The sequence below is a fragment of the Amblyraja radiata genome, chromosome 18 (genome assembly GCF_010909765.2).
Source record: "Amblyraja radiata isolate CabotCenter1 chromosome 18, sAmbRad1.1.pri, whole genome shotgun sequence".
NCBI lineage: Eukaryota > Metazoa > Chordata > Chondrichthyes > Rajiformes > Rajidae > Amblyraja > Amblyraja radiata.
This window is the reverse complement of record NC_045973.1, coordinates 6141032-6167938: the sequence shown is the minus strand read 5'-3', so window position 1 is coordinate 6167938 and position 26907 is coordinate 6141032. Positions and strand designations below refer to the sequence as shown.

General features: G+C 45.6%; 1 protein-coding gene across 1 annotated transcript in view; it reads right to left on the bottom strand.

The window, feature by feature from the left end:
- The window catches only part of atxn7 (ataxin 7), a 66725-nt gene that overhangs the window by 23130 nt on the left and 16688 nt on the right, over nucleotides 1-26907 (bottom strand). Inside the window, exon 3 of the mRNA XM_033036649.1 lies at nucleotides 2546-2650. Within this exon, the coding sequence (XP_032892540.1) occupies nucleotides 2546-2650 (105 nt within the window). The remainder of the gene's footprint in view (nucleotides 1-2545; nucleotides 2651-26907) is intronic.

The window sequence follows — 26907 nt, the reverse complement described above, 5'->3', positions numbered from 1 at the left end:
GAAACCAGAACTCCCGGAGAAAGGTCGTGCAGTCACAGGGAGAGGGTACAAACTCCGTACAATAGACAATAGGTGCAGGAGTAGGCCATTCGGCCCATCGAGCCAACTGTGATCACGGATGATCATCCACATTCAGTACCCCGTTCCTACCTTCTCCCCATATCCCTTGACTCCACTATCTTTAAGAGCTCTATCTAACTGTCTTGAAAGCATCCAGAGAATCAGCCTCCACTGCCTTCTGAGGCAGAGAATTCCACAAATTCACAACTCTGGGTGAAAAAGTTTTTCCTCGTCTCCGATCTAAATGGCCTATCCCATATTCTTAAACTATGCCCCCTGGTTCTGGACTCGCCCAACATCGGGAACATGTTTCCTGCATCTAGCGTGTCCAATCCCTTAATAATCTTATATGTTTCACTAAGATATCCTCTCATCCTTCTAAATTCCAGTATATGCAAGCCCAGTCGCTCCATTCTTTCAACATACGACAATCCTGAGAATTAACCTCGTGAACCTACGCTGCACTCCCTCAATAACAAGAATGTCCTTCCTCAAATTTGGTGACCAAAACTGCACACTATACTCCAGGTGTGGTCTCACTAGGGTCCTGTACAACTGCAGAAGGTCCTCTTTGCTCCTATACTCAACTCCTCTTGAATGAAGGCCAACATGCCGCTAGCTTTCTCAGACAGACAGCACCCATAGTCAGGAACAAACCTGGGTCTCTGATGCTGTGAGGCAGCAACTCTACCACTGCACCACAGTGATGCCCTAACTCCCCAAAAGCTGGAACATTGTCAGCCTTTAGTATGAGGACAAAAATGCTGGAGAAACTCAGCGAGTGAGGCAGCATCTAAGGAGCAAAGGAAATAGGTGACGTTTCGGGTCGAGACCCTTCTTCCTTTACTATGACGTTTAAAGATCACTTTTGAAAATAGCTACCCAAGAGAGAATGGAGCTTTCTGAAACTAAGTAGAAGATTTTAAACAGTGTCTTTAACGCGAGAAATCTTTCCATGGCAATAATGAGAGTGTAAATGCAAGTTTCAATCGTTTATATGATTGGTCTCATTTATATCAGCCAACAATCATCGGGTTCATTTCTCCCTTATTTCTATCCAGGAATCTACAAGTTTAATTAGTTTAGTTTAGAGATATATCGCGGAAACAGGCCCTTCAGCCCACCGAGTCTGCACAAACCAGCAATCCCGCAAACTAACACTATCCTACACACCCTAGGGACAGTTTATACACTTATACCAAGCCAATTAATCTACAAACCTGTACGTCTTTGGAGTGTGGGAGGAAACCTGAGATCTCGGATAAAGCTCATGTGGTCACGGGGAGAATGCACAAACTCCGTACGGACAGCACCCATAGTCAGGATCGAACCCGGGTCTCTGGCGGTGTAAGGCAGCAACTCTACCGCTGCACCACCGGTGATGCCCATAATTATATTCAAGTAATGAACACCACTAGAGATGGCGTCGTAAAATAAACTTTTTGCCGATGACAAATCACTTTAAATTAGAATTACGCTATAATTAATATTTAACAATCACCCTGCAACAAGTTAAAATATGTTGTTGGTAGACAAAAGTGCTGGAGAAACTCAGCGGGTGCAGCAGCATCTATGGAGCGAAGGAAATAGGTTACTTGTTCTTACCTTCAGTCTCCAAACTACAATGCTTTAAAAACACCCGTGGTTTACCTATGTACAATGAAAATATGTTTAAAACGGCAGCAACCCAAGTGCGAGTTCAGTTCAGTTCAGATTAGTTTAGTTTATTGTCACATGTACCCACTTTGCCGATGACTAAACAGGGAAAAGCTTTAGAAATCAAACAAGATTTGGTAATTCTGCAGGATAATATATTGAATGGAAGCACATAGACAGGGGGTAGAACATTCAGTTCTGAATAAGCAGTAAAACTTTAATAGTGTACATCAAGATTTAACAAGCTCATGTCAAGATCATGCAATATCGAACCCCCAAAAGCACTTTCATTCTATTTAATTTTAAAATATCTTGGAACGCATATTCATTACAAATAGCTTGGCCCTTGACCAACTTCTCTTGTGTCTTTATCGCCATGGACGTATATATATTTTTAAATACCACTCGCAGAAAAGGACAAAGACCAACCGAATAGTGAAATGCCTGCATAGAGTGGATGTGGAGAGGATGTTTCCACTAGGGGGAGAGTCTAGGACTAGGATCAGAATTAAAGGACGTTCCTTTAGGAAGGAGATGAGGAGTTTCTTTAGTCAGAGGGTGGTGAATCTGTGCAATTCATTGCCACAGACGGCTGTGGAGGCCAAGTCAATGGATATTTTTAAGGCAGAGATAGATTCTTGATTAGTACAGGTGTCAGGGGTTATGGGGAGAAGGCAGGAGAATGGGGTTAGGAGGGAATGATGGATCAGCCATGATTGAATGGCAGAGTAGACTTGATGGGCCGAATGGCCTAATTCTACTCCAATCACATGACCTTATGACTTTTCCTTTTAAAAAAGAATGGCTTAAGAGTAAACTTTGAACTCACCATAATGTGCTTGGAAGGCCTGGGGCTTTACAACTTGATTACAATGATTACACATCACCAGATAAAAGTCATCGTGTGCTGGGCAGTGACCAAATATTGGCATATCTGTGTAAAAAAAGACAAACAAGATCCAATTACAGCTTTTATCAAGTCTATTATATTTCACATCATATTCAAAAATGAAATCCTTCAGCACTAGTTCAGATTGGTTTAGAGATACAGCGTGGAAACAGGCCCTTCGGCCCAACGAGTCCGCACCGACCAGCGATCCCCGCACACTAACACTACCCTACACACACCAGGGGACAGTTTACACATACACCGAGCCATTTAACATACAAACCTGTGTGTCTTTGCAGTGGGAGGAAACCGAAGATCTCGGAGAAAACCCACGCTGGTCACGGGGAGAACGTAAAACTCCGTAGAGACAGCACCCGTGGTCAGGATCGAGTGCGATGTAAGGCAGCAACTCTACCGCTGCGCCACCGTGCCACCCGTTAAATTAGATTAGGGCTTTTCACAAATCTATTACATTTCACACCATATTCAAACATTACATCCTTCAGCAGTAAAATAATATTTTGTATTTTTAAACTAGCACACATCATAGTTATGGGCTGTCCTCAGGAACTACAGGACTGCTGAAGATCCACTGCGCCGGAGAAACTCAGCGGGTCAGGCAGCATCTTTGGAGGGAATGGATTGGTGACGTTTCGATATGGGACCCTTCTTCAGACTGATTGTAGTGTGGGGGGGAGGGGGGGGGGGAAGCTGGTGGAGAAGTGGTGGAGGCAGGACAAAGTCTGACAAGTGATAGGTGGATACAGGCAGATAGGTGGATACAGGCAGATAGGTGGATACAGGCAGGCTTCCAGTTAGAGAAGTCAACGTTCATACCGCTGGGGTGTAAACTTCCCAAGCGAAATTTGAGGTGCTGTTCCTCCCACCCAGCTTAATGCCGCAGCGGCATGAACGTTGACTTCTCTAACTGCAGATAGCCCTTGCTTTCCCTCTCCTCCCTCTCCCCTGCCCAGTTCTCCCACTGTCTCCGCCCACTTTCCGTCTTTGTCCCGCCCCCTCCCCCACCATCAGTCTGAAGAAGGGTCTCGACCCGAAACGTCACCCATTCCTTCTCTCCATAGATGCTGCCTCACCTGCTGAGTTACTCCTGCATTTTGTGTCTGCCTTCGATTTTATCCAGTTCTTTCTTACACATTCAGACTGGAGAACATGGGTTTAAGTTTAGAGGTGCACAGTTTAAAGTGGGTGGCGAGAGGAAAGTTTAAAAAAAAAATATCATCATCGGCGGGTCACGCAAAACGAGTATGACTTCCCTCTCATGGAGGACACCTGTGTGTGACTTTGTTTAACGTGGGGAGACTGGTGCACAGACAGCCACCCCACGGTCCTTGACAGATCTGGGTCAGGATCCAGTGGCATGGAGTCCAAGACGACCGGAGACCCTTTTCTGCCGCAGCCTTCATCCGCCTTCCCAGCCGTTGTGAAGCTCCACTAAAGTACACGTACACACACACACTGCGTGGAATGCAATGGAGGCAGATATGTTAGGCAATGGATAAGAGGGAATGGAACGATATTGATCATATGCAGGCAGATGAAGATTAATTGACAGACACAAAAAGCTGGAGTAACTCACTGGGTCAGGCAGCATCAAGGGAGAAAAGGTGACCTTTGCAGGTCGAGACCCTTCTTCAGACTGAGAGACAGGGGAATGGGAAACAAGAGATATAGGTGGTGACAGAGATATAGAATAAATAAATGAATGAAAGATATGTACAGTAACAATGATCAAGGCAAGGTAGAACCCACAATGATCCATTGTTGGCTGTGGGCTGGGTGATAACGAGTTACACAGATTAGTTGATTCGGGCCAGCACGGGTATTGTGGGCCAAAAGGCCTGTCCCCGTGCTGTACATTTTCTGTGTTCTACATTTACAGTTGGTCTAATTCAGGCCAACTTTAAGCTTCACTTCCGGCAATGATCTGTTAATAGAAACAGCACTTAAATGGCAGTCCAACAAGCTAATCTTTTAATCCCCAAGCACCTGCTGTAATAGAAACATACCCTTTATTTCACATTATGTAATTCCCAAATTTAATTACACCAATAGCCGTCAGCCTTCACTGCCAAGGCCCCCACCGTCTAAATTTAGTCTTTTTTCCTTCTTCAAGATGCTCCTTAAATATTTAGAACCATAGACATTTGTTCGGCTGCTGTATAAATACTGCTAAGCATCAATTTTCTATTGGGCAGTCACGGTGGTGCAGCGGTAGAGTTGCTGCCTTACAGCAAAAATGCAGCGCCAGAGACCCGGGTTCGATCCCGACCACGGGTGCTGTCTGTATGGAGTTTGTACGTTCTCCCCGTGACCTGCGTGGGTTTTCTCCGAGATCTTCGGTTTCCTCCCACACTCCAAAGACGTGCAGGTTTGCAGGTTGATAAAAATGTAAAATTGTCCAAGTTGGCGATATGCAGAGTACTGCCCTGCCGACAACAAAATTCAGAAGGTATTTCTCAATTTGGGCAGCATGGTGGCGCAGCGGTAGAGTTGCTGCCTTACAGCGCTTACAGTGTCAGAGACTCAGCTTCCATCCTGGCCTTGGGTGCTGTCTGTACGGAGTTTGCACGTTCTCCCCTTTACCTGCCTGGGTTTTCCCCGGTTGCTCCGGTTTCCTCCCACACTCCGAAGACGTACAGGCTTGTGGGTTAATTGGCTTGGTATAATCGTAAAAAATATCCCTAGCGCGTGTAAGATAGAGTTTCTGTGTGAGGATAGCAGGTCGGTGCAGGCTCGGTGGGCCGAAGGGCCCGTTTCCGCGCTGTGTTTCCAAAATGAAACTACGATGTTCAGTATATATAAATTCTATAAAGCTGTGTGATGCTCGTGTAAAGCATCTTTTTATTTAAAAAAAGGAAAAAAATCAATAAAAGGGAAAGGTCTATTAGGGACAAATTGGGAACCTATTTATGGATAAAGATGACAGAACGGTTCTTGATTAATAATTTGGACCAGGCTCTTAGAGAGAGAGAGAGCGAGGATAGATTTTGATGTTAACTAATGAAATGTTGATGGAATAAACCCACACACGAGAATGGATTAAGTGATTTAGCATCTTTATAAATAAAATGGCCACGTCCTGGGCTGCTTAGAAGAGAACGGGAAGAAAACAGGTTGAATATTCCCCCCCCCCCCTCCCCCAATCCTCCTGGGTCACAGACTCTGTGCCCGAGGGCTGGAAGATCATCAACACTGCGCCGTTGTTTAATCAAAGATCAGCTCGCCGGTCTGAAGGAGAACTGGGTTGGGAGGGAGAGATAGATCAGCCACGATTGAATGGCGGAGTAGACTTGATGGGCTGAATGGTGTAATTATACTCCTATTCCTGATGATCTTATGACAGCATCTCAGGCAAGAAGAAAAGTCTGAAAAAGGGTCTCCACCCAAAAACGTCCCCTATATATAAAAAAAAGACTCAAGGACACTGAGCAGGAACTGTTTTACAAGCTAGGCTGTATTTGACTAATGACTGAATATCCGAGGTGACAATTTTACGACATTAGCTCATTTACCATGGTGAATGTGGGATTTTAGCTGGGGATTTCACACTTAGGCTGTCTGCAAAGGGAGATCATTTAAGATTGAACCCAAGATGATGACAAACCTAAAATTCAAAATTGTCTCAGTTGTAGGAAATAAAAGCTGAAACCTGACGGACTGCAAGACAGTTTCCTGTGGAGTTCCCTGGAGCTCTCCCAACCTTTGATGACGTGCCACAAAAAAAGAGACAATGATTTAAGACTTCATTGTAGTGGCCATAATTTTGCAGTATTCAGGCGGGCAAAGTAATGGAGGGTTGGAAGCGGCATGAAATGATCTGACGTAGGTCCCAGCTTCAATGTCTCCAGTCCATTCCTTCCGCACATGCTGCAAGATTGATGAGTTCCTCGAGCACTGTGATTTTAAATGGTTAGGTCGGCAGGCAGCAATTCGTATCCAAATGCAAAAAGGATACTTTATCGGTTCAGTTTAGCTTGATGCAATCATGTATTGTCTTTCCGCTGACTGGAGAGCTTGCAACAAAGAGCTTTTCACTGTACCGCGCTACACATGACAATAGACTACACTATGCTATTATGGAGGAACCAAGGAATTCTGGACTGCACATTGACACCTTGCCCCTAGTATGCAAAAGGTGGATGTAAAAATGGGACAAACATGGATGATCCTTGTTCGATACCTGGCATGGACTCACACAAGGTCACAAGTTATAGGAGTAGAATTAGGCCATTCGGCCCATCGAGTCTATTCAATCATGGCTGATCCCAGTCTCCCAATCCCATTTTCCTGCCTTCTCCCCCAAACACTTGACACCCGTTCTAATCAAGAATTTGTCTATCTCTGCCTTAAAAATATCCACCGACATGGCCTCCACAGCCCTCTGTGGCGATGAGTTCCAGAGATTAACTACCCTTGGACTAAAGAATTTCCTCCTCACCTAAAAGAGCATCCTTTCATTCTGAGGCTATGATCTCTGGTCCTAGACTTTCCTATCTACCTATCTCCACTCTATCTATGCCTTTCATTATTCTGTAAATTTCAACGAGGTTCCACCCTCAACCTTTTAAACTCCAGCGAGTAGAGGCCCAGCGCTGGCAAATGCTCAATGGGCCGAAGGGCCTGTTTCCATGCTGTACTCTGGATACTTTCAAGAGAGCTAGATAGGGCTCTTAAAGATAGCGGAGTCAGGGGATATGGGGAGAAGGCAGGAATGGGGTACCGATTGGGGATGATCACATTGAATGGCGGTGCTGGCTCGAAGGGCCGAATGGCCTACTCCTGCACCTATTGTCTACTCCGATAATCTGGCCCTCCTGGGTTTTTGATGATGCTGGAGTATCAGGTTTCGTGGATGATTGAACATCATTGCTATTAATACAGCGAGCAGTGCTGGCCTAGTTGGAAGGGAGCACAGGAAGCCTCACCTGCTGAGGCAGAGGCTGAACCTGATGAAGGTTTCAGAGTAGATATGCAGCAGATCATCAGAATGTTACTGCACCTGGTATTCAGGGCCTGGAGAGGCTTAGCATTCGCTTTTCATCACCAGAGGAGACGTCTGTTTATTTATGTATTTATTTATTCTTAGCCAGCGACTCGGGTGAAAATATCACCGCCATACAAATCACTACACGGTTCACATCACCCATGAATCAACACTAAAGGTGCAATGTAATAATGGCAGATCATTTAACACCACTGAACAACTACCGCCCTCTAGAGGCACACGTGGCATTGCAAGTCAAGAATCAAGAGTGCTTCATTGACATATGTCAAGAGTCAAGTCAAGAGAGTTTTATTGTCATGTGTCCCAGATAGGACAATGAAATTCTTGCTTGCTGCAGCACAACAGAATATGTAAACATAATACAGAACAGGAGATAATAGTTCAGTGTGTCTATATAACCATAGACAATATATAATAATAATAATGATGGATGGGATTTATATAGCGCCTTTCTAATACTCAAGGCGCTTTACATCGCATTATTCATTCACTCCTCAGTCACACTCGGTGGTGGTAAGCTACTTCTGTAGCCACAGCTGCCCTGGGGCAGACTGACGGAAGCGTGGCTGCCAATCTGCGCCTACGGCCCCTCCGACCACCACCAATCACTCACACACATTCACACACAGGCAAAGGTGGGTGAAGTGTCTTGCCCAAGGACACAACGACAGTATGCACTCCAAGCGGGATTCGAACCGGCTACCTTCCGGTTGCCAGCCAAACACTTAGCCCATTGTGCCATCTGCCGTCCCAATATATAATATATACACAATAAATAAACAGATAAAGTACAATAGTAATAATAGACTGTTATTAATAGCCTCATAGAATAATAGCCCCATAGGTAGGTAGGGGGCGCTGCAATGGCAGCAGCCTGTCAGCAGGGCGTCAGTTTTTTCAACTTTTTTAATTTTTTTAGTATGTTTTAAAGTATGTTTTTGATGTTTCTCGGTGTGTTTTGTGTGGGGTGGTGTGGGGGGGAAACCGTTTCGGCCGCCTCCTCCACGGAGAGGCGACTTTTTCCAGGTCGCCTCCCCCGTGGCCTAACAGCAAGGATCGGCGCGGCCTTTCCCGGAGACGCGCCCTGGGCTTCAGCGGCGGGCGCAGCGTGGACTCTCGGCGTGGAGCGGGCTGGGGCTCGCTGGAGGGGAGCGCTCCGTTTCGCTCCATTTCGCTGGCCCGGGGCAGCTGGCAGCCTGAAGTCGCAGCCTGAAGCCGCGGTCTGCACAGCTCCAGCTGGCGCGGCGTCTACAGCCCGGGATCCCTCGTGGGGGACCCGGGGGAAGAAGAAGCCATCACTGCCGGCCCGCAGCCAACTTCTACCGCGGGTCCGGCATGGACTTACCATCACCCCTGGAGGGGAGCTTCGACCACCGGCCCTGCAGTCTGCGGTGCTTCTGGCTGCGGCGCGGCGGGAACCTTAAATCTTCGACCGCCGGCCTGCGGCCTACACCAACCTGAAGCCGCGGTCTCCGGTGGGGAAGAGCTGATCCTGGACTTACCTTGCCTTTGACTTTGTCCTTTACCATCTGGACGCCCGCAGCAACGGCTGCGGAGGGTGGAGGTCCCGACCACGGGGGAAAATGGAGGAGGTCTGGTCAAGTTCTGTGCCTTCCACCACGGTGATGAATGCTGTGGTGGATGTTTGTGTTATATTTTTATTGTGGTTGTGTGTTCTTTATTATTGTACCGCTGCTGACAACCCAAAATTCCACCGACCCTGGTTGTGTGGCAATAAATTCTATCAATCAATCAATCTATTGTTCAGAGCTTGTTTGATGTCTTGTTTAATAGCCTGATGGCTGTGGTGAAGAGGCTGTTCCTGAACCTGGATGTTCCAGATTTCAAGCTCCTGTACCTTCTTCCCGATGGCAACGGAGAGATGAGTGTGTGGGCAGGATGGTGTGAGTCTTTGATGATGTTGGCAGCCTTTTTGAGGCAGTGACTGAGATAGATCCCTTTGATGGCGGGGAGGTCAGAGCTGATGATGGACTGGGCAGTGGTCACAACTTTCAGCATCCTTTTCCGCTCCTGGACGTTCAAGTTGCCAAACCAAGCCACGATGCAACCGGTCAGCATGCTCTCTACTGAGCACCTGTAGAAGTTCGAGAGAGTCCTCCTTGACATACCGACTCTCCGTAATCTTCTCAGGAAGTAGAGGCGCTGATGTGCCTTCTTTATAATTGCAGCAGTGTGCTGGGACCAGAAAAGATCTTCGGAAATATGCACGCCCAGGGATTGACCCTTTTGACCATTGATATAAACGGGATTGTCCCAGATAGAATGCATTCACATCGACAGCATCATACATTTGCGAACCATTATATCTCCACAATATTGGATGGTGGCTTGTTAAATAAAACCTTCAAATTGAGGTGTTTTGAGATATTGAGATACAGCGCAGAAACAGGCCCTTCGGCCCACTGAGTCTGCACCGATTATCCTGTACAGAAACACTATCCTGCACACTAGGGACAATTTACAAACCTACACGTCTTTGGAGTGTGAGAGGAAACCGGGTCACCCGGAGAAAACCCACGCGGTTACAGGGAGAAAGCACAAACTCTGTACAGACAGCACCCGTAGTTAGGGTCAAACCCGGGTCTCTGGCGCTGTGAGGCAGTGACTACTGCTGCGCAACCCCATTGCTTCAAATTATATTTGTTCATTGATATTTAAATCTGTAGCCTCATTTTGCTCTGGTATTTTATTTCATTCACATGTTTAAACTGTAATGTTTTATTATTAATGTCTAATGTTTTATGTGTCATTCTTAATTATTACTGTGTGTCATGTAGTTACCTTGCGAGCCTCCGGAGCACCAAGGCAAATGCCTTGTATGTGTACATACTTGGCCAATAAACTTATTCATTCATTCATTCAAATACACTGAATAGTTTTATGAAACTACTATCTCAACTGGCTAGCTCAAAACAAGTGCATTGGTCTGTATGGTGGTGCAGCTGGTACAGCAGCTTCCTCACAGAGCCAGAGATCCAGGTTCGATCCTGACCATGGGTGCTGTCTGTTAAGGGCCTGTCCTACTTTCCCCGAGTTACTCACGAATTCTCCCGAGTTTTCCCCTTTGAGTCAAACTCGGAGAATGTCCGTAGCGAGTCCGTAGATATATCGTAACGGCTCGTTATGTCTGCCGTAGGTACTCGGGACATTTTTTTCAGCATGACAAAAAAGTCCACGAGTAGAAAGATAGTCACAAAAATCTCGATTTGAAAAAAATATATTTCTTTTTTAAAAGGTCCTCTAAACTCGGCAGAGGACTCGGGAAAGTGGGACAGGCCCTTAACTGAGATTCATTCATTCATTCATACATTCTCCCTGCCATCACGTGAGTTTTCTCCCTTTTCCTCCCACACCCCAAAGACGTGCGGGTTTGTAGACATTGGCCCGTGTAAAATTGCTCCTTGTGTGTAGGGAGTGGACGAGAAAGTGGGACAACATAGAACTAGTGTGAACGGGTGTATGGATGGCCCGCCGTCGACCCGTCGGCCCTGGTTGACAAGGGTAGTTGCGAGGGTCTAAGGAAAAAAAAAAAGGAGGCAGGAGTCAAATTTAAACAACAGAGGTCAAGTGAATCCCTTGATCATAGGAGATATAGACGAGGGAAATCAGGGGGGACAAAATGGATGCGAGATAACCTTGGCAGACATGGTAAAGGTGAATCTCAAGATCTTTAGACTTTGGACTCACACCATGGAAACAGGCATTGCGGCCCATCGAGTCCATGCTGACCAGCGATCACCCGTACACTAGCACTATCCTACAACTAGGGACAATTTACAAAAGCTAATTAGTCTTTGGAAGGTGGGAGGAAACCGGAGCACCCAGAAGAAACCTATGCAGTCACAGGGATAAGGTACAGGTACAAACTGCGTATAGTCAGCACCCATAGTTGGGATCAACCCGGGGCCCTGGCACTGTCAGGCTTAACAAAAAAATCTTCAGAAACAAGACATCACAACATTGACTGTGGAACATGTCCAGCTCCAATCCTCGAGGTACACGACTGGACACAGGCTTCTAAATATAAAACAACCTCCATCAATGCCCCCTGCCTCCTTTTACCAAGGCTATATTGTGGCTCCAAATTTGCCACCATTATCCTAACCTTTTGGACCAATGACCCATGTGCGTTCTTCAACGCCAATTCATCTACAAACCTCAAAGTTCAAAATAAATACTTAAGAAACTTAAACTATTAGACCTACAAGAGGGAAATAAACTAGTATGTCGGCATGGTGGCGCAGCGGTAGAGTTGCTGCCTGACAGCGCCAGAGACGCAGGTTCAATCCCGACTACGGGTGCTGTCTGTACGGAGTTTGTACGTTCTCACAGCGGCCGCGTGGGCTTTCTCCGGGCCATCCGGTTTCCTCCCGCTCTCCAAAGACGTACAGGTTTGCAGGTTAATTGGCTTTGGTAGAAATTGTAAATTGTCCCCACTGTGTGTAGACTAGTGCCATTGTGCGGGGATCGCTGATCTGCACGGACCCGGTGGACCACGGGGCCCGTTTCCTCACCGTATCTCCAAACTAAACAAGTCAGATAAATCCTGGTTAATGAATAAGTAGGATTGATATTTGTAGAAGGGTGTAGCATAATATTCAACACACCTTGCTTCCATTTGTAAATTCCATTATTACCATTATAGCCAGCATTATTACCATTATAGCCAGCATTATTACCATTATAGCCAGCATTATTACCATTATAGCCAGCATTATTACCATTATAGCCAGCATTATTACCATTATAGCCAGCATTATTACCATTATAGCCAGCATTATTACCATTATAGCCAGCATTATTACCATTATAGCCAGCATTATTACCATTATAGCCAGCATTATTACCATTATAGCCAGCATTATTACCATTATAGCCAGCATTATTTCCATTATAGCCAGCATTATTACCATTATAGCCAGCATTATTACCATTATAGCCAGCATTATTACCATTATAGCCAGCATTATTACCATTATAGCCAGCATTATTTCCATTATAGCCAGCATTATTACCATTATAGCCAGCATTATTACCATTATAGCCAGCATTACCATTATAGCCAGCATTATTACCATTATAGCCAGCATTATTACCATCATAGCCAGCATTATTACCATTATAGCCAGTATTACCATTATAGCCAGCATTATTACCATTATAGCCAGCATTATTACCATTATAGCCAGCATTATTTCCATTATAGTCAACATTATTTCCATTATATAGCCAGCATTAATTTCCATTATAGCCAGCATTATTTCCATTATAGCCAGCATTATTTCCATTATAGCCAGCATTATTTCCATTATAGCCAGCATTATTTTCTTATAGCCAGCATTAATTTCCCCTAAAGTGTCACAAAAGTCTGAGCAAGAAAACAACCCCTTGCTCCCCATGTCTGATGGGTTGCAAGTTTGCTACAGACAGCAGGGTGACTGCCAACATTCTTTCTCCAGGCATGGGGAGCTCCAGTGTTCTGTCAAACTGTCTAAATCATGTCATGAGGAATAGGAATAGAATTAGGCCATTCGGCCCATCAAGTCTACTCTGCCATTCAATCATGGCTGATCTATCTCTCCCTCCTAACCCCATTCTCCTGCCTTCTCCCCATAACCTCTTGACACCTGTACTAATCAAGAATCTATCTATCTCTCTCTGCCTTAAATATATCCACTGATGCCTTTACAGCCTTCTGCAGCAAGGAATGCCAGATTCACCACCCTCTGACTGAAGACATTTCTCTTCATCTTCCTAAAAGAACATCTTTTAATTCTGAGGCTACGAGCCCTAGTTCTAGACTCTCCCAGTAGTGGAAACATCCTCTCCACATCCACTCTATCCAAGCCTTTCAATATTCTGCACGTTTCAATGAGGGCCCCCCTCATTCTTCTAAACTCCTGCGAGTACAGGCCCAGTGCCGACAAACGCTCAACATAGGTTAACCTACTCATTCCTGTGATCATTCTTGTAAACCTCCTCTGGACCCTCACCAGAGCCAGCACATCCTTCTTCAGATATGGTGCCCAAAATTGCTCACAATATTCTAAATGCGCCCTAACATTTAGGCCCTCAGCATGACATCCCTGTTTTTGTATACAAGCCCTCTTGAAATAAATGGCAGCATCTACACTTCCGATGCTCAGCTCATTTTATTGAATTATGATTGACTCAAAGATACAGCATTGAAACAGGCTCTTCAGCCTGCCGTGTCCACAACTAAATCAGGGTATTTGTCCGTTACATTCTCGATGGGAGATCTGGGACCTTTGTGAATATGTTCGTGGCCAATACCTCCCATCAGCCAAAGTAGAACATTTTATTACCAAGGTACTTAACCTTGCACTTCCAGGTTTAGTCGTGGAGTCACACAACGTGGGGAAAAGATGGGTTTGGACACACTAGAGGTAGGAAACATGTTCCCGATGTTGGGGGAGTCCAGAACCAGGGGCCACAGTTTAAGAATAAGGAGCAAGTCATTTAGGACAGAGACGAGGAAACACTTTTTCTCACAGAGAGTGGTGAGTCTGTGGAATTCTCTGCCTCAGGTGGAGGCCGGTTCTCTGGATGCTTTCAAGAGAGAGCTAGATAGGGCTCTTAAAAATAGCCAGGGGATATTGGTAGAAGGCGGGAACGGGGTACTGATTGGGGATGATCAGCCATAATCACATTGAATGGCGGTGCTGGCTCAAAGGGCCAAATGGCCTACTCCTGCACCTATTGTCTATTGAAAAAGCCATTTTGAGTGTCTGAAGGATCGCCTACCCATCCCCACCATAGACGCTGCCTGGCCCGCTGTGCTCCTCCAGCGCTTTGCGTTTTGCTTGCTCACCACTAGGCGTTCGATGGAGTCGGTTCAATCTTTACCTTCACACCCATGCACTGCAATCCTCAGGTCAGAGACCTGGAGGCCTGACATTCACGCATCTAGTGATGAATGCAACACAAGGTTGGGGTTCAATGTGTTTCACATGCAACCACTCGGCTTTCTGCCAGGGATGGCTGGCATTTGAAGTGCAACACCCTCCAAAATGATAGAACGCCCTTGAAAGAAAGACTGAATACAAGCAAGTAGACACAAAATGCTGGAGTAACTCAGCGGGTGAGGCAGCATCTCTGGAATGGGCGACGTTTCGGGTCACGGCACTTCTTCAGAGGGTCTCGGCCCAAAACATCACCCATTCCTTCTCTCCAGAGATGCTGCCTGTCCCGCTGAGTTACTCCAGCATTTTGTGTCTACCTTTGATTTCAACTAGCATCTGCAGTTCTTTCTTACACAAGTAGGCAAGTAGTTGGGTAAACATAAAGTGCTGGAGTAACTCAGCGGGACAGGCAGCATCTCTGGAGAGAAGGAATGGGTGACGTTTCGGGTGGAGACACTTCTTCAGACGGAATAAAATACTCCAGCATTTTGTTAATCTTCAGTGTAAGCCAGCATCTGCAGTTCCTCCCTGCACAGGCAAGTAGCTTGGTTCATTTGAAGAGTTTACATCATCTTTATTTATTTATTAAAATCTGCTATTTACAAACATTTAAAAAATTCACAGTTAGTTTACTTCGTCATTTTTTGTTTGAATGTTTGAAACATGTTTAAGGTCACCGATAACAGAGAAGGTTTAAGGTCACAGAGAATTTAAAATAGTTCAGGGACCTTGATGCAGTTACAAGCTGTCAAAAGTTTCCATGTTATCCCACTTTCACATCCACACCAGGGACAATTTTAGAGGCCAACTCCAACCGACAAACCCGCACGCCTTTGGGATGTGGGAGGAAACCGGAGCCCCTGGTGGAGGCCCACAGGGAGAACGTGCAAACTCCACACAACACAAGAGGCCGGGATCAAACCGGGGTCTCTGGCGCTGTGAGGCAGTGACTCTACTGGAGGTAGACAAAAGTGCTGGAGAAACTCAGCAGGTGCAGCAGCATCTGGGGAGCGAAGGGAATAGGCAACGTTTCGGGCTGGATCCAGGCAGGCCGGGACGAGAGAGTGAGGCTGATGATTTGCGCAACACTCTCTCACTTTAATCCAAGTCAAGCGCAAGTCATGACTTCAGGACCCGTATCTCCCAACTGGGTGAAGCAAGATCACCAGGGGAGTGCGTGCAGCTGAGAAGAAGCGCACCCCAGAAGCTCGGAGGAAACGCGCCGCGCGCAAGGCTCGAGCCGCTTCAACCTCTGCTGCAGCGCCCACCCAACTGTGTCCCGTACGTGGGCGAGCCTTCCGGGCACGGATCGGTCTCACCGGTCACCTCCAGACCCACAAACAAACACACTGAAGTCATGGTCTTAGAAACATAGAAAATAGGTGCAGCAGGAGGCCATTCGGCCCTTCGAGCCAGCATCGCAATTCATTGATCATGGCTGATCGTCCCCTATCAATAACCCATGCCCGCCTTCTCCCCATATCCCTTGATTCCACCAGCCCCTAGAACTCTATCTAACTCTCTCTTAAATCCATCCAGTGACTTGGCCTCCACTGCCCTCTGTGGCAGGGAATTCCATAAATTCACAACTCTCTGGGTGAAAACGTTTTTTCTCACCTCAGTCTAAAATGGCCTCCCCTTTATTCTAAGACTGTGGCCCCTGGTTCTGGACTTGCCTAACATTGAGAACATTTTTCCTGCATCTAGCCTGTTCAGTCCTTTTATAATGTTATATGTTTCTATAAGATCCCCCTCATCCTTCTAAACTCCAGTGAATACAAGCCTAGTCTTTTCAATCTTTCCTCATGGTCTTCATCGACTACGAAAGATGGACAACAACGCCAGTGACTCCACTCGGCCGGCCAAAGGTCACTACCTCCAACTACAGAACACTTCCATACATAGGACATCTCCCATCTCCCATCCACACATCTCACAACATGGCAAGATTACAAATCTCAAACTGCAGCACTGGGTTTCCAAGTCCCGGGACAATTAAAGGAATGAAACTGATGAGACTGAAACATTCTCCCACACAGGCAGAGTGTATTCAATTGAAGCTGATCTGGGCAAGGACAACAAACATACCATCAAATGTAATCTTCACAAGTGATTACATTCAGCAAGAGCGCTATAATCACTCTACAAAATAAAGTACAGGGAAGAGACATGAAATCAAGTCAATCAATAAACAAGCAAATAGATTATAATACAATATTTATATATTGCCGCTGCCTCACGTTAAGTTATCATTTGGTACATTTCCTGCCACAATCTCTCAGAAATTGACCCATAAATCAAAATAATAATGACAGCAACATTGTGAAGAGTTCACCATCATTACTCTATGCAAAGGCTGCATGATCTTTGCGCATCTACAGTTTAATGTCCACTATATAAGTGCTATATAAATAAAAATTACTTACTTACATCCTGAAACTACTGCAGGCAATATAGTGGGCGGCACAGTGGCACAGTGGTAGAGCTGCTACCTCACAGTGCCAGAGACGCAGGTTCGATCCCGACTACGGGTGCTGTCTGTACAGAGTTTGTATGCGTGATGGGTCCCCCCCCTTGTGACCGCGTGGGTTTCTGCCAGGTACTCCAGTTTCCTCCCGCATCCCAAAGACGTGCAGGGTTAATAGATTTATGTAAATCGCTCCCAGTGTGTAGGATGCAAAGATACATAGACGATAGGTGCAGGAGTAGGCCATCCGTCCTTCCAGCCAGCACCGCCATTCAATGCGATCATGGCTGATCATCCACAATCAGTACCCCGTTCCTTACCTTCTCCCCATATCCCTTGATTCTGCTCGCCCCAAGAGCTCTATCAAACTCTCTTATGAATGGGATGGGATAACATAGAACTCCTGTGAAAGGGTCAGCATGGACTCGGTGGGCCGAAGTGCCTGTTGCCATGCAGTATTTCTAAACTAAACCCCTGTGTTACAAAGGGAAAGCGACTGTATGCCCTGTAGTATTTGATAATTCCATCCTGGGAATGAGGTTCCGACTGTCACTGTCCCTGCCTGCCATTTTATTGGAACTCATTCCTTGGATCTTGTCAAATTGTCCATACCCCCCCCCCCCCCCCCCCCCCCCCAATGTTGTTGGTGCTTAAATAAACTCAATAACAGTTTTGAATTGCATTACACGCATTATTGAACAAAATTGCAATAAATGTATTTGAAACCGGCAGTCCACGTCTAATAAACGCCATACTTGGAAACTGCAGAATGCTAGACCCATTTATATTAAAGAAGCTCCCTAATGGAGATTATAATTTTAAGAGATCTATTACCAGGTTTATTCAAAAATCAGAACATTTTAATTTTCCGGCAAACTTACACAATTGTGTAAACAAGGGAGATGGTCGCAGGAAGAATGAAGCTCGAGAAATATTTCAAGAGTCAAGAGAGTTTTATTGTTATGTGTCCCAGATAGGACAATGAAATTCTTACTTGCTGCAGCACAACAGAATATGTAAACATAATACAGAACAGGAGATAAAAGTTCAGTGTGTTTATAGACCATATATACACAATAAATAAACAGATAAAGTGCAATAGGTTATTGTTCAGAGCTTGTTTGATGTCATGTTTAATAGGCTGATGGCTGTGGGAAAGAAGCTGTTCCTGAACCTGGATGTTACAGATTTCAAGCTCCTGTGCCTTCTTCCCGATGGCAACGGAGAGATGAGTGTGTGGGCAGGATGGTGTGGGTCTTTGATGATGTTGGCAGCCTTTTTGAGGCAGCGACTGCGATAGATCCCTTCGAAGGTACACAAAATTGCTGGGGAAACTCAGCGGGTGCAGCAGCATCTATGGAGCGAAGGAAATAGGCGACGTTTCGGGCCGAAACCCTTCTTCAGACTAGATCCCTTCGATGTTGGGGGAGGTCAGAGCCGGTGATGGACTGGGCATGAAACTTGGATGAAAGATTATAAAATGACTAGATAGTTTAGCTGAGTTTATTGTCACGCGTACCGAGGTACAGGTGAAGGGCTTTTATTGCGTGCTATCCAGTCAGTGGAAAGACAATACATGGTTACAATCGAGCTATTTACAGTGCATAGATGCATGATAAGGGAACAACGTTTAGCGCAAGGTAAAGAGCAAAGATCCTATAGCGAGCAAGATAGATCACTCGACGAAAAAGACGTAGTACGGTCACGGGCAGATTCATGAGTAATTTTCGGCCCCATTTCCGTAACCGACTTCCGTCTCCGCACCAAAGATCCCACAGGATACTAGTACGGAGACGGAAGCCGGTTACGGAAACGTCCTCGTAAAAATAAAAGTTATTTGGGAAAAATCTTCTCCTCATTTTCAGAATTATAATTTATTAACACAAACTGTTCCCCCACAACGTTGATTACACTGCGAGTCGGGTCGGGTTACTGAAATGGATGATAAAAAGGCCCACGTTCCGCTCCGTTGCGTACTACACGTCAGCCCATTGCATTTAGAAGGAGTGGTCTATCTTGCTAGAGTGATCTATAGGATCTTTGCAGGAGTTTAGAAAGAATGTTAGGATGGAAGAAAAATAATGAATTCGAAAGGACTTTAGTTTGGAGATACAGCGCAGAAACAGGCCCACTTTCCCGAGTTACTCACGAATTCTCCCGAGTTTTCCCCTTGATTCAAACTCGGAGAATGTCCGTAGTGAGTCCGTAGGAGACCTTGGATATTTCGTAGCAGCTCATAATGCCAGCCTTCAGGTAAGTCGGGACGGTTTTTCAGAATGTTGAAAAATGTCCACGAGTAAAAAAAAAAATAGCCCCGAGTACCTACGGCGGCATCTCCGAGTTTGAATCAAAGGGTAAACTCGGGAGAATGCGTGAGTACCTCGGGAAAGTGGGACAGGACCTTTATACTTCATAAGAAACCAGGTAAATAATAGATAGCCACCTCCCCCAACACCTCATCTTATGATAAGTTTTAAACTATTGATTCCATGCTTGCAAAACTTGCTCCCACCAGAAGCTCAATTAGTCAAAACTCAAACACTCGTGCAGCCTAAAGATGCTCATTGGTCATCCCCCACATCATCCCAATCCTGGCGAATATCACCCGGAATTAAAAATCATACTGCCGTGAAGCATTTGCAATCAAAGTTTTAAACCTCCCTATTTAGCTGACGACATACACCAAAATCTATTGGCTCTTGCATCTTATTCTACTCAAAATTGAGGTGTTTTAAAGCATTCAACATCCAGAACACATTTTGCGACCCAAAACGTCACCCATTCCGCATCTCCAGAGATGCTGAGTTACTGCAGCATTTTGTGTCAATCTTTTAAGGGGCTGTCCCACTTGGGCAACCTAATTGGCGAGTTTAGAAGAGTTTGAAAATAAAATTACATTTTGAAGACCTCCTTCGACTATGTTGAAGACCAGCTTCGACTAGCCACGACTAACTCCGGGGAAATTGGACACCGAATAGTGGAGAGTGAAGACGACCTCCTTCGATCTCTTTCGACCTCCCTTCGACTATGATGAAGACTACCTACGACTACCGTCGATTACCTACGACTAACATGCCGACCTACTACAACTAAACCTACGAGTAAAAAAAGTATTGATTTTTTCCATGGCGACCTTTTTTTACTCGCGGGCATTTTTTTAACATATTGAAAAAAATGTCGCGGCCTAGCTGAGGCCTCGAGTACATGGAGACCACTCTCGAGCATGAAGGAGAGTTACGAAGACCTCCTACGACCTCGTGTCGACCACGCTGCGAGTACGAGTCGAGGGCAAACTCGCCAGAACTTGCGGATTAGGTCGCCCAAGTGGGACAGCCCCTTAACTCTTTTACATGTTGTCTGTAATTCCATCAATGCCCTTTGGTCACCAATTTGCCAAAAGCATTAGCTTTCACTTTAATCTTTACAACTTAAAAGAGTTCCAATAATTTTCCTTTTCAACTAGTAAATCTTTAAAGCATCCTACAAATCCAAGGGCTAGCCCAGGTTTCTGCCAAATGAATACCTAAGTAGAAAATTTTGTGCCGCTTGCAAATCGATCCCAAAGACGTTTTAATCTTCATTGATGTGGTCACTGAAAATATGGTTTCATAATTATAATGTTGTTAGGAAATGGCGCAACCCTATCCTTGCATCTTGTTACAAAAACAGAAGGCCAACAATGAGAAGGTACTTTACTTGTTCCTGAAACTTAAATTTGAGAGTCACTGGATGGTTCCTCTTCCGTTTTCTAATCGTACAACAAAATGACAGTAAACACAGAAAATGGCTTTGAAACTCAATAATACTCATTTGCCCAGATATTCAAAATAAACTCTCAAGTCCTCGGCCAAAAATCACAAGGTCATTCGTGATAGGAGCAGAATTAGGCCATTCGGCCCATCAAATCTACTCCACCATTCAATCATGGCTGATCTCTCTCTCTCCACACCACATTCTCCTGCCTTCTCACCATAACCATAACCGACACCCGTACTAATCAAAAATCTATCTATCTATGGAGAGAAGGCAGGTACGGGATACTGAGTTGGATGATCAGCCATGATCATATTGAATGGCGGTGCAGGCTCGAAGGGCCGAATGGCCTACTCCTGCACCTATTTTCCATGTTTCCTCTGCCTTAAAAATGACCACTGACTTGGCCTCCACAGCCTTCTGTGGCAAATTCCACAGATTCACTAAAGAAATTTCTCCTCATCTCCTTCCTAAAAGAACGTTCTTTAATTATGAGGCTATGAACACTAATCCAAGACTCTCCCACTAATGGGAACATCCTCTCTGTATCCACTCTATCCAAGCCTTTCACTATTCTTTATGTTTCAATGTTTCTTCTAAAATCTTCTAAGCTCCAGCGAGTACAGGCCCAGTGCTGACAAACGCTCATCATAGGTTAACCCACTCATTCCTGGGATCATTCTTGTACATCTCCTCTGGACCCTCTCCAGAGCCAGCACATCCTTCCTCAGATATGGTGCCCAAAATTGCTCACAATATTCCAAATGCGGCCTTACCAGCCCCTTATAGAGCCTCAGCATTGCATCCCTGTTTTTGTATACAACCCCTCTTGAAATAAATGCCAGTTTGCTTTCTTTACTACTTACAGTAAGATAATCAAAACTTCTTTCACATGTTCAACTGTTTGCCTTTGAACCCTAAAGCGTGCTTTGGTAGCAAGAGCACAACCAAACTCACTCCCGCTTCAATTTACTTCTAAAATAATTTTCAGCAGAATTATTCATCACACCTGTATTAAAACCATATGCAATGCCATTCATTTCAAATTGTACGTTTATAGATACAAGGCAGCACAGTGGCACTGCGGTAGAGTTGCTGCCTTACAGCACTTACAACGCCAGAGACCCGGGTTCGATCCTGACTACGGGTGGTGTCTCTAGTTTGTACTTTCTCCCCGTGACTGCGTGAGATTTCCCCAAGATCTTCGGTTTCCTCCCACACTCCAAAGACGTACAGGTTTGTAAGTTAATTGGCTGGGTATAAATGTAAATTGTTCCTGGTGTGTGTGGGTTAGAGTTGGTGTGCGGGGATCGCCGGTCGGCACGGACGGTGGGGTAAAGGGCTGTGTTTCCGCGCTATATCTCTAAACTAAAACTGCAGCTCTTGCACTTCCACTTCCACTACTGTGGCCCGTCTTAGTGCCAACACTTCCACCCAAACAGCAACTAAATTTCTCCTATCTCATCGATTCCAATCCATGAAATCGATCCAATACTCTTCCTGTTATAGATTGACAGAAATTGTTTGGAAAAAAATGTAACATCAGAGATAAATTCACAATTATACTCATCTGTCAATCCATATACAACAGTATATAGGGCGGCACGGGGCCAGAGTTGCTGCCTTACAGCACCAGAGACCCGGGTGCGATCCCGACTGCTGATGCTGCCAGTATGGAGTACGTACATTCTTCCAGTGAACTGCGTGGGTTTTCTTGGGGATGTCGGGTTTCCTCCCACACTCCCAAAAATGCAGAGGTTTGTAGGTTAACTGGCTTTGATAAAATTGCAAATTGTCCCTAGTGTGCGTTGGGTAGCGTCAGTGTGCGGGGATCGGTGGGCGGCACGGACTTGGTGGGTCGAGAGGCCTGTTTCCGCGCTGCATCTCTAAACTAAATGTTGCACATTCATTTGTAAACTCTGACCCACTTCTAATAGATCCATGCTCAATGTCCCCAAGTGTTCCCTCTTATATCTCTTCTGATTTCATTCCACTGCAACATCAACAGTCCTTCACTAAAAATACCCCATCACAACCGGTATTTATTTCTGAACAGAGTGCAGGACATCTTCCGCCCAATTTAGATTGCTACTGAAGGAATGTCCACAAACAAAATAAAGTCGTGCAGCCTTCAAGTTTGTGAATATCCTTCATGACAAATCCAATTCAGTTTAGTTTATTGTCACGTGTTCCGAGGTTCAGTGAAAAGCCTTTTGTTGTGTGCTAACCAGTCTGCAAAAAAGACAAGACATGATTACAAAGCCCTGACATCAGTCTGAAGAGCCTCGACCCGAATCGTCACCCATTCCTTCTCTCCAGAGATGCTGCCTGTCCCGCTGAGTTACCCCAGCATTGTGCGTCCACCACATGATTACAATCGATCTATTTATAGTGTATATAGATACATGATAAGGGAATAATGTTTAGTGCAAGGTAAAGCCAGCAAAGTCCAATCAAGATAGAGACAAAATGCTGGAGTGACTCAGCGGGACAGGCAGCGGGACAGGTTCTGGAGAGAAGGAATATGTGACGTTTCGGGTCGAGGCAATAGACAATAGACGCAGGAGTAGGCCATTCAGCCCTTCAAGCCAGCACCGCCATTCAATGTGATCATGGCTGATCATCCACAATCAGTACCCCATTCCTGCCTTCTCCCCATATCCCCTGACTCCGCTATTTTTAAGAGCCCTATCTAGCTCTCTTTTGAAAGCATCCAGAGAACCTGCCTCCACTGCCCTCAGAGGCAGAGAATTCTACAGGCTCACCACTCTCTGTACGAAAAAGTGTTTCCTCGTCTCCGTTTCCTCGAGACCCTCCAAAGTCTGATCGAGGATAGTCCGAGCGTCACCAAAGAGGTAGATAGTAATGCAGTGCTAACCACTGATGCCAGGGCAAGGTTCTACAGAGTAGGCACACAGACATACAAGAATATTGTCCTGTCATACGGTTTGACCTTCTGGGAATGTCCCCATTGAAGTTCAACATTAAATAAACGGACATTAAGAGTCTTAAATGTAGTAAATGTGCAAATTCTGCTCCACCAATATAATGGCATTTGCTAACTATTATCAGCTCATAGGTCACAGAAGCAGAATTAGGCCATTCGGCCCATCTTCTCCCCATAATCCTGATACCGTTCTAATCAACGATCCGTCAATCCTTGCCTAAAAAATACACCATGTCTTGGCCTCCACAGCCTTCTGCGGCAACAAATTCCACAGATCCACCACCCTCTGACTAAAGAAATATCCCGGGTTTGATCCCGACTACGGGTGCTGTCTGTACGGAGTTTGTACGTTCTCCCCATGATCGCGAGGGTTTTCTCCGGGTGCTGTGGTTTCCTCCCACACTCCAATATAGTTTATATACAATATTTTAGCATTGTAATCATACAAGGACTTGCAATATTTTGCCCTGGGCTTATATTCACTGGAATTTAGAAGGATGAGAGGGTATCTATAGAAACATATACGATTCTTAAGGGATTGGAAAAATGTTGGGGGAGTCCAGAACCAGGGGTCACAGTTTAAGAATAAGGGGAGGCTATTTAGGACTGAGATGAGGAAAAACATTTTCACCCAGAGAGTTGTGAATCTGTGGAATTCTCTGCCACAGAAGGCAGTGGAATCCAATTCACTTGATGGTTTTAAGAGAAAGTTAAATTTAGCTCTTGGGGCTAAAGGAATCAAGGGATACGGGGTGAAAGCAGGAACGGGGTACTGATTTTGGATGATCAACCATGATCACATTGAATGGTGCCGGCTGAAGGGGCCGAATGGCCTACTCCTGCACCTATTTTCTATGTCTCTATGCCCATTCTGTTGGCCATCTTGCTTCACAAAGAGGAAGGAGGTGGAGGGTGATGGACGCTGGACAAGAACCGGGGGGGGGGGGGGGGGGGGGGGGGTGGGGAGAGGGTCGACGGTTCGTAGGGACGATGGGCCGGAAGCGACGGCTGCAACGGACCTTTACGTCCAGCTGCCGTTGGGACTGTGAAATGGCACCAAGACCAGGAGACTCTTGCATATGGACTCAGTGGGCTGTGTGGTAGCATCATGTTCCAACTGCGGATTGGACCCATGTATGGTAATAATCTCACTGATCTGTATGCAACAAAAAAATCTCACTGTACCTCGGTGCACGTGACAATAGAGAAACCACTGAACCACTTTAGAAAATAAATAGATTTAGAATCAAAGGAAAAATGGCCGCATCATGGCCAATTAGTACTATGCAAGACTCAATACAGTAGACAGCAATAGTTTCAAGAGCCCCCTTAAAGTACTTTATTCCTTTTACTGAAGAAAGGTCTCGACCCAAAACGTCACCCATTCCTTCTCTCCAGAGATGCTGCCTGTCCCGCTGAATTTCTCCAGCTTTTTGGGTCTATCTTCGGTTTAAACCAGCATCTGCAGTTCCCTCCCACACATTATTCCGGTTTCAATTTGCCTTTAAGAATGTCCTGCAGTCTTTCCGGCTAATTCACTACAAGTAATGCCTTCCAGTTTACCCTAATAATCCTCTCTCCTTATAAGTAGCTGTTTTCAAAGCTTTAAAGCAGCCTTCTATTTAGATAGTACCTTCAATGACCTCAGGATGTTTTGAAGTGATTTAGAACTTTGCGGGCAGCACGGTGGCACAGCGGTAGAGTTGCTGCCTTACAGCGCCAGAGACCCGGGTTTGATCCTGACTAATGGGCCTGTCCCAACATAGGAGGTAATTCAAGAGCTCTCCCGAGTTAAAAAAAAAATCAAACTCGTGGTAAGCACGTAGAATGCGTGTAGCGGGTACGTCGGAGCTCGGGACGTTTCTTAGCGGCTCGTAACGCTAACGGCAGGTACTCGAGAAACACGGTAAGCTCATGAAGATTTTTCAACATGTTGAAAAATGTCTATGAGAGCCCCGAGTACCTACGAGCGACTATTACCGTAATTCTCCGAGTTCGAATCAGGGGAAAACTCTTGAATTAGCTCGTACAGTGGGACAGCCCCATAAAGGTGCTGTCGGTACGGAGTTTGTTCGCTCTCCCCATGACCGCGTGGGTTTTCTCCGGGCGCTCCGGTTTCCTCACACACTCTAAAGTCGTGCAGGTTTTGTAGGCTAATTGGTTTTGGTATAATTGTAAATTGCCCCTGGTGTGTGTAGGATGGCGTAAGTGCGCGGGGATCACAGGTCGGCGTTAAACAACCGATGTCCAGAAATACTTCTCAATATCCCACCTGCTTCTCATTATGTCAACCGTCGGTTAACAAAAAAAAACTAAACTGTTAGGAGGTCTTCAACATTCATCGTGCCACAATGAATCAGCCAGCTATTTGTACTGAAGCAGAACACAGAGAAATGAGCCTTGAAATTGTACCAGCAGATAGGAAGACAAATGTTAATTTGATATTCCTTTCTCTCCCTTTTTTTTAATAATGAAGCTAATCTCTCAAAACTGCGGAGAATATTCAAACAAGTTAAATGTTTATTCTGGAGGACCAGACGTTGCCGATACAGGGGAAGAGGGTGATGGGGGGGGGGGGGGGGTTGAGTATGTTTGCCTTTCTTGGGAAGGGCATTAACGAGTACAAATATTAGGACCACATGGTACAGCTGTACAAGTCGTTAGGGAGACCACACTTGGGAGTACAGCCCGCAAGGTTGGATGCCCAGCTATAGGAACGACGTCATTATATTACAGCGCACCCCCTCCATGATGCACTGGTCAACCTGAGGAGCACCTTCAGCAACAGACGGGTTCCACCAAGATGCAGGACATAGAAACATAGAAAATAGGTGCAGGAGTAGGCCATTCGGCCCTTCGAGCCTGCACCGCCATTCAATATGATCATGGCTGATCATCCAACTCAGTATCCTGTACCTGCCTTCTCTCCATACCCCCTGATCCCTTTAGCCACAAGGGCCACATCTAACTCCCTCTTAAATATAGCCAATGAACTGGCCTCAACTACTTTCTGTGGCAGAGAATTCCACAGATTCACCACTCTCTGTGTGAAAAATGTTTTTCTCATCTCGGTCCTAAAAGACTTCCCCCTTATCCCTAAACTGTGACCCCTTGTTCTGCACTTCCCCAACATCGGGAACAATCTTCCTGCATCTAGCCTGTCCA